Here is a 9343-nt window from a genome sequence, read left to right on the forward strand (position 1 = left end):
GATTTGAAGTCGACCAGCATTGTCTTTCCGGTGCAGCTGGTTGACCAAACTGTTGCAGGTTTGTGATGTTTAATTTTGCCATTTTGTGTTGGATGGAGAGATAGGTTGGGATTGTTGATAGGATCTTTTTTTATTATTTTAATATGTTCCTTGAGGTTGACCTATGATAGTAGTAAATTTATATATTTGAAAACATGATAATTTTTCCTCCGTCAGAAACACTCTGTTTTGGTGCCGCTTCTCCTTTAAGATTTGACAGTACATGCCCACTGTTCTGATTGGCTCTCTGCTCTTGGGGAAACTCTGAGTGAGTTTTAGTGTGCTAACAGTAAGAGTAATTGGTAACATTTTACAATACGGGTGCATTAATAAGCATTAATTCATGCTTAACTAATGCATAGATAATATTGAGTTAATGTATGACTCATGATTAACTAAGCCATTCATTAATGATTGCCACATCAGCAACTAATAAAGAGTCTGTCTGATTAATATATTATGTCATATATGAATTGCTTTTAATTAAATGTGTCATCATGGATTAATTCCCTAACAACTTATTATATGAGCTAATAGTGTTAATTAATGTGTTAATTACCACAATGAGCCATGTATTTGAACTTCCACCCAATACAGGTGCAATATTATGTATTAATACATGCTTAATTACTGCATTATTACTGCAAATTCATGTGTTAATTACAATAATTAATGATGAGTAAATAGTCATGTGCCTCAACAAGTAAAGTCATAACATAATGATATCTTTGCAAACCATTTGTTAATGATTCATTAAAACAAATGCTGCCTAAAACGTCATTTATCATTAATGATCATCGGTTTCCAAAAACATTGCCTCACAAAAAAAAAAGAAAAACAGAGGGATGCAGAAATAAAAAAAGAGATATACAAAATATCATATATATATATACACAGTTGTGCTCAAAAGTTTGCATACCCTGGCAAAAAATTTGAAATTTTGGCATTAATTTTGAAAATATGACTGATCATGCAAAGAAAACTGTCTTTTATTTAAGGATAGTGATCATATGAAGCCATTTATCACCACAGAGTTGTTTGGCTCCTTTTTAAATCACAATGGTAACAGAAATCACCCAAATGGCCCTGATCTAAAGTTTACATACACTTGAATGTTTGGCCTTGTTACAGACACACAAGGTGACACACACTGGTTTAAATGGCAATTAAAGGTTAATTTCCCACATCTATGGCTTTTTAAATTGCAATTAGTGTCTGTGTATAAATAGTCAATGAGTTTGTTAGCTTGTTTGTGGATGCACTGAGCAGGCTAGACCATACAGCTCATTTTTGTTCAAGTATTGTCGTATTGTGCTCCTTGAAACAAACACACCGTCTTTTTTCAGAGCAGCCTGTATTTCTCCTGAGGTTACCTATGGGTTCTTCTTTGTATTCTGAACAATTCTTCTGGCAGTTGTTGCTGAAATCTACCTGACTTTGGCTTGGTATAAAGAGATCCCTGAATTTTCCACTTTTTCGTGGTCGCATAGTGATTCGCCTCAGTCCAGGTGGCAGAGAATGAATCTCAGTTGCCTCCGCGTCTGAGACAGTCAACCCGCGCATCTTATCACGTGGCTTGTTGAGCGCGTTGCCAAGGAAACATAGCGCGTGTGGAGACTTCACGCCATCCACCGCGGCAACAACGCTCAATTCACCATGCGCCCCACCGAGAACAAATCACATTATAGTGACCACGAGGAGGTTACCCCATGTGACTCTACCCTCCCTAGCAACCGGGCCAATTTGGTTGCTTAGGAGACCTGGCTGGAGTCACTCAGCACGCCCTGGGATTCGAACTAGCGAACTAGCGAACTCCAGGGGTGGTAGCCAGCGTATTTTACCACTGAGCTACCCAGGCCCCCGAATTTTCCACTTTTTAATAAGTGATTGAACAGTACTGAATGGCATTTTCAAGGCTTTGGATATCTTTTTATATCCTTTTCCATCTTTATAAAGTTCCATTACCTTGTTACGCAGGTCTTTTGATAGTTCTTTTCTGCTCCCCATGGCTCAGTATCTAGCCTGCTCAGTGCATCCATGTGAGAGCTAACAAACCCATTGACTATTTATACACAGACACTAATTGCAATTTAAAAAGCCACAGGTGTGGGAAATTAACCTTTAATTGCCATTTAAACCTGTGTGTCACCTTGTGTGTCTGTAACAAGGCCAAACATTCAAGGGTAAATAAAAAAAAGTAGACCTATTTGCCTCCCGAGAAACCTCCCACTGCCCGCTCTGGTATTCTCCGACAGAGGCCCCCCTCTGCCCAAATGTGCTGGCACACAGCTGGCCCCGGGGGCTGTGCAAGTATGCGTTCCCCCCAGTGAGCCTACTTGCACAGACCCTGTGCAAGGTCAGGGAGGACGAGGAGCAGGTCACCCTCATGGCCCCGTAATGGCCCACCAAAACTTGGTTCTCAGACCTCACGCTCCTCGCGACAGCCCCTCCCTGGCGAATTCCCCTGTGGAAGGACCTTCTTTCTCGGGGACGGGGCACCATCTTGCACCCATGCCCAGACCTCAGGAACCTCCACGTCTGGCCTTTGGATGGGATGTGGAAGACCTAAGTGGCCTACCTCCAGCAGTGGTAGACACAATCACTCAGGCCAGAGCTCCCTCCACGAGGCAGCTTTATACCCTGAAGTGGCATCGGTTCGCGAATTTGTGTTCTTCCCGAGCTGAAGACCCTCAGAGATGAACAGTCGGGTCAGTGCTTTCATTCCTGCAGGAGTGGCTGGAGGAATGGCTGTCCCCCTCCACCTTGAAGGTATATGTGGCCGCCATAGCGGCACACCACGATACAGTGGACGGTAAGTCCTTAGGGAAGCACGACCTGATCATCAGGTTCCTGAGAGGCACCCGGAGGCTTAATCCTCCTAGGCCACGCCTGTTCCCCTCATGAGATCTCTCTGTGGTCCTCCTGGGCCTTCGCAGAGCCCCCTTTGAGCCACTAGAGTCAGTCGAGTTGAAAGCCCTCTCCTTGAAGACGGCCCTCCTGATTGCGCTCACCTCCATCAAGAGGGTCGGGGACCTGCAAGCATTCTTTGTCAGCGATACCTGCCTGGAGTTCAGTCCGGGTGACTCTCATGTAATCCTAAGACCCTGGCTGGGCTAAGTGCCCAAGGTTCCCACAACCCCCTTCAGGGATCAGGTGGTTAACCTGCAAGCGCTGCCCGAGGAGGAGGCAGACCCAGCCCTGTCATTGCTGTGTCCGGTGCATACTTTGCGAATCTACTTGGATCGCACGCAGAGCTTTAGACGCTCTGAGCAGCTCTTTGTCTGCTTTGGCGGTCAGCGGAAAGGGAACACTGTCTCCAAACAGAGGCTTGGCCACTGCATCGTGGATGCCATCGCTATGGCATACCAGGCCCAGACCATGCCCGCCCTTACAGGAATACAAGTACACTCCACAAGGAGTCTGGCATCCTCGTGGGCACTGGCCCATAGCACCTTTCTAGCAGACATCTGCAGTGGCAGACCTGCGTCTCCCTTCGACAGAGCCCTCTCTGTCCCGGTTGCTGTGTTTGTAGAGCTCCTCCCCTTTCAGGCAGGACCTACCACCGCACCTCTTCCATGTGCGGCTCTGAGCCCACATGACGTGCCTTCCATATGTTACCTCCCCTCTGGGCAGGATGTGGTTTCTGCGGGGTCTTTTCCTTCTGAAAGAATAGGATAGGAAAAGAACACATTCTCCGGCACATATATTGAGCGTTAAAATGGCCCCAGCCGAATAACTGAATACTCTGTGGAGAGAAAACATAGAGAGAAAAGGCCGTACTAGCTTCCATACTAGATATGTCTCTTCACCAATCCCCAGGGGTTGTGGGGAACTATACAACGTTTTTTGGGGTGTTGGGGGAGGCTACGTGCAGACTGGTGCATCTGCTACTACGCATGCAGCAGCTTGCTTGCACCTGCACCGGCAGTCCACGTAACATGGTTCAGCTAGTTGTGGCATTTCATATAGTGACCCCTAGTGTCACTACATCGACACAACGTCGAGTGAGTGACGGAAGGGGAACTTTTCGGTTACTATCGTAACCTCCGTTCCCTGATGGAGGGAACGAGACGTTGTGTCCCCCCTGCCACAATGCTGTACTATCCGCTGAAATGGCTGGGACCCTGTCTCGGCTCCTCAGCACAAAACCTGAATGAGTGGTTGCGAGCGAGCTCCTTTTATACCCGTATGTCTGGGGGAGTGGCATGCAAATTCCATTCGCCAATTCTCATTGGCCTTTTCTCAAAGATCTGAAGTGTTCGGGGCTCCCAAGGGCGACCCCTAGTGTCACTACATCGACACAACATCTTGTTCCCTCCATCAGGGAATGGAGGTTACAACAGTAACCAAGACGATTCCCTTTAAGACATGGGGTTCAATGAGACATTTGAACATTTGCATTGAAATATGTAGAAAAGCGATTTACTTGTTGGAGTTACCTGTTGCCTGCTGAGTTTCTGCCGCGTGAGTGACGCCTGAGCAGCGACAATGAGAAGCACAGTATTTTCCCATGAGAAAAGTCTGGTGTAAGCACCACATACAGAATAATAATTATTGTCTTTTACAACGTCAATGCCGTCAGTTTGAGGCAGGCAGTAACCACAACCGAAATTTATGCTTCACATGATAATGATGTACACTGGCAGCCAAATGTACAGATTTTGCTGTTTCAGAAGGAAATTGGTACTTTAATTCACCAAAGTGGCTTTCAACTGATCACAATGTATAGTCAGGACATTACTGATGTAAAAAACAGCAGCATCGCTATTTGAAAAAAGTCATTTTTGATCAAATCTAGACAGCAGCCATCACTCCAACACCTTATCCTTGAGTAATCATGCTAAATTGATCATTTGGTACTAGAAAATCACTTGCCATTATATCAAACACTGCTGAAAGCTCGTTAAATGAAGCTTAACTTTGTCTTTGTGTTTGTTTTTGAGTTGCCACAGTATGCAATAGACTGTCTTAATGTCTTAAGGTCAATATTAGGTCAAAAATGGCAAAAAAAGAAACAGCTTTCTCTAGAAACTCATCAGTCAATCATTGTTTTGAGGAATGAAGGCTATTCATTGCTTGAAATTACCAAAAAACTGAAGATTTCAAAGGTGTACACTACAGTCTTCAAAGACAAAGAACAACTGGCTCTAACAAGGACAGAAAGAGATGTGGAAGACCAGATGTACAACTAAACAAGAGGATAAGTACATCAGAGTCTCTAGTTTGAGAAATAGACGCCTCACATGTCCTCAGCTGACAGCTTCATTGAATTCTACCCGCTCAACACCAGTTTCATGTACAACAGTAAAGAGAAGACTCAGGGGTGCAGGCCTTATGGGAAGAATTGCAAAGAAAAAGCCACTTTTGAAACAGAAAAACAAAAAGAAAAGGTTAGAGTGGGCAAAGAAACACAGACATTGAACAACAGATAATTGGAAAAGTGTGTTATGGATCTTAACCCCATTGAGCTTTTGTGGGATCAGCTAGACTGTAAGGTGCATGACAAGTGCCCGACAAGTGCTACAGGAAGTGTGGGGTGAAATGTCACCTGAGTATCTGGACAAACTGACAGCTAGAATGTCAAGGATCCACAAAGCTGTCATTGCTGCACGTGGAGGATTTTTGATGAGAACTCTTTGAAGTAGTTTTTTTTTTTTTTTAGTAAATTTTCACGTTATTAATGTCCTGACTATACATTGTGATCAGCTGAATGCACTTTGGTGAATAAAAGTATCAATTTCTTTCCATAAGAGCAAAATCTGTACATTATTCCACACTTTTGGCCACCAGTGTATGTTTTTATTCATGTTGTCTCAAACACTAACTGAGGTGTAATTTAAAATAATTAACTGAATGCTCAGATGGTTCATAGAGCAGCTTTAACAGGGGAAAAAAAATAACATTTAGCATTAAAACTGTAGATGCAGTTGATGAAGCTGAATACTGTATAAACCAGAACTCAGAAAATGTTAGCTGGTTTCAAGATGTACAATCTGAAGTTTTATATCGTATTATTTTTGCACTGATGGGTGCATTTATTTATTTACTTAATAACTTAATTATTTGTGTCTCTCCTTGCTGATTTTATAATTTATATATTTATTTATACACGAATATGTGGATTTCTTTATTCATTCATTTACTTATTTATTTATTTAATTAATTAATTAATTATTTGTACATCTCCTTGCAGATTTTATAATTTATATATTTATTTATACACAAATATGTGGATTTCTTAATCTCATTTATTTTATTTGTATATTTATTTATTTAGAAGTAAATAAATTTCATTTGTTGAAATCGTTTCATTGTTGTGCGAAGGAAAAATAAATACGGAACAGCACACAGAAATAAATGAATGATTAAATAAATATATGGTATTAAAAGTCAGCTTTAAATTTTGCATTTCCTTTAACAATTTGCATTTCCCCAACCATTTATTTATGTTTTATATTGTATTATTTTGCATTAATTGGTGCATTTATTTATTTATTTTTACATCCCCTCGCACATTTAATAATTTATATATTTATTTATGCATGAATATGCAGATTTATTTATTATTTTTGCAGGTTTTGTCCTCCATATAATTGTTAAACTGTCAGCATACTGAAATCTCTGTAACTTCATTCTCTTTAAATCACTGCCACTAAAACAATCAATACAGTACTTTTCTAACCAATTGACCACTGTAGCGCTCCATCCAATTGTTTTTGGCAAGTAATTGTCCTACTGTACCTCAATGTCCCTTAAGAAACGTGTGACGAACAGGACTCTAAAACAGCACAATTATATAAGGCCTCTGTAAGACTGATTAGTTGTTCAGACAACACATTGACTAGTTCATCTCTTGAATGAAGTGTGTGTCAACAGAGCAGATCTCTGTAAACACAGAATCACTTTAAGTGATTCAGCAGAAGGAAACTGCTTGTCTGCAGCCGAATGCGCATGGAGAGCTACTAATGTTTCACAGAATCACTTGGGTCAGATCCACTGTCCTTACATCGGCATGCGGCTCTGGAAACAATGTGCTGAATGAGCATGTGCAATAGTAATCATGTATGTTAGAGCTGCAGTCGACTGTGTGACTGATACCACTGGAATCCTGCAGCATATAGATGCATATAGAGTTGAGCTGATGTGAAAAACGCATGTAACGCGCTGATGACTGATCACTGCATTGTGATGTTGTTGCAGGTCAAAGGCTGGTTAATGGAAGGCTGCTGGTTCAATCCCCACAAGAAGTAAATCACAAGCCAGACTATCGAGTCTATGAGCAAGACACTTAAAGAGAAAGTTCACCCAAAAACGCAAATTCTGTCATCATTTACTCAACTTCTTATCGTTCCACACCTGTATGACTATTTTAAGATACTTGGGTGTTTCTTCATCTTTTGGCACTTTCATCACTGTGGACTTTTAGAGAGTAAAGACTCGTTAAAACATTTTTCACACTCTCACTAGTTGATTTCATTTGTCTAATAACAATGTGCAACAGTGTGTGTTCATGCATCACAGGAGATTTATGTCATTTTCACACAATAAATATTGAATTGTTCATTTTTATTTTACTCTCTGATTAGATGATGATAGTTGTAACAACATGTATTTTTATAATGGATTTTCATAGTTGAATATTGAAAGTCTGGATCTAGGACAAGACTAAAACAGTCACATAAAAGACATTTGAAAAGCACCAAAAATAAATAAAAGTCAGTTCTAAGTCAGTTTTAACCCTCCTAATGTCTTATGGTCATTTTTGACCCGACACAGGTAAAGAATACGTTATTAATACTGCATAGTTTTTGGTACTGGAACCAAACGTTGTCAAGACGATCAAAACAAACAAAATAAAAAGTACCAAAAAAAAAAAAAAAAAAAGGTATATAATTGTTTAAGAGAAATAACTATTTAAAACTAATTGTTCCTTCCATTGTGTTAACGGGTCAAATTTGACCCGCATTGGAAGAACCAGTGGTGACCTTTCACCTTTGGACTCTCTGGATGTTATACAGCTTTAAATCGTTTTTCACACATCTGTGAATCAGATTTGATTTGTTGCAATGGGCGTGTAAAGTGGGCCCATTTTGACGGTTAGAAATAGGCATGTACTAAAATTATAACTCTAAAATGTAAACGATTGATTTTCGAGCAGCAGAATAAATTAGAAATGATTGTATTATATTTATGATGTTATAAAATGCCAAAAGTGATTGAAATAAACGTAAATTGATTGAGACATCCATGACCAATGTTTCCCAAGTTTATTAACTTTTGTTTTTATTATTCTTTATTATTTAATTCTTTATTATTCCCATATCATTATACACTTTGGGACCACAATAAACGAAGTTTTTATGGTGTTTTTAGGGCCTCTTGAGAGCCTGTTGTCTCTGTCTGACTTCACTGTATGGAAAAGAGCAGCCAAAACATTCTGCATAACATCTTTTGTGTTCAACAGAAGAAAGAAAGTCGAATGGGTTTGGAACGACATGAGGGTGATTAAAAGAAGACAGAATTCAAATTGTTGAGTGAACTTTTCCTTTACTGAAGTTTACTCCAAGAGTCTCTGGTCGCTGTAATTAATTTATTCTGTATAAGATGCTGTGAATTAAAAAAATCTGTCAAGTGACTGATTCATATTTTAGTCAAATTGAATCATGTCATTTACTGAGCCAAAATCATGTATCAAACCCTGATAGAGGGCTGTCAATAGTTGTATAAAACACAAAAGACTGTTAATCAGATGTTTCACCTCTTATAGTAAATTGTAAATCTCCACCGTTCCAAAAGCATCTGGCTTCATCAGAACATGGAAAGCTGCGGCACACGGAGCAGGTATTTAACCTTCAGCGTGCTAGTGGAAAAACTGAGATGTTCCATGTGAATCTCAGAGATAGCTGAAGTCAGACGTCTGTTTGAAACACAGCCGGCCATGAGCTCATGAAAACAGTCATCAACAGAAATCAGTCCTCAGAGAAAAAGTTCAGATTATTAATATTGTTATCATACAGAACTCAACAGATGCTTGTGTGCTTATCGGTGGCGTCCAGTGAAGAAATTAAAGTGTATGGAGCAACACTGTAATGATATTCCTACAACATTCTTGTGCTGTTTGCAAGGCAAATATGATATCAAAATAAATATAAAATAAACAATTAAATGCCTTTTAAAATATAATTATGGTCCAATATATTTGTATTATATTTTAAATGTTATAAACTGAATATTTACTGCTTATTCCAACTCTAAAAAAATTTATTTTTTTAAATAATCTGGTGTTTAAAAATAAAAATGTAAC

At 39.9% G+C, this 9343-nt stretch overlaps 1 protein-coding gene across 2 annotated transcripts in view; it reads left to right on the forward strand.

The window, feature by feature from the left end:
• The window catches only part of acp7 (acid phosphatase 7, tartrate resistant (putative)), an 84265-nt gene extending 75133 nt beyond the window's left edge, over positions 1–9132 (forward strand). The window contains exon 13 of one of the 2 annotated variants that reach the window (XM_051722889.1): positions 7240–9132. Coding sequence is in view for 1 of the 2 variants with exons in the window: in XM_051722886.1 (XP_051578846.1) it covers positions 7240–7290 (51 nt within the window). In the remaining variant the exon portion in view is untranslated. The remainder of the gene's footprint in view (positions 1–7239) is intronic. The other variant, XM_051722886.1, reaches the window with a different exon arrangement.
• Positions 9133–9343: the final 211 nt, after the last annotated feature.

This window comes from Myxocyprinus asiaticus, chromosome 17 (genome assembly GCF_019703515.2).
Source record: "Myxocyprinus asiaticus isolate MX2 ecotype Aquarium Trade chromosome 17, UBuf_Myxa_2, whole genome shotgun sequence".
Classification (NCBI taxonomy): Eukaryota; Metazoa; Chordata; class Actinopteri; order Cypriniformes; family Catostomidae; genus Myxocyprinus; species Myxocyprinus asiaticus.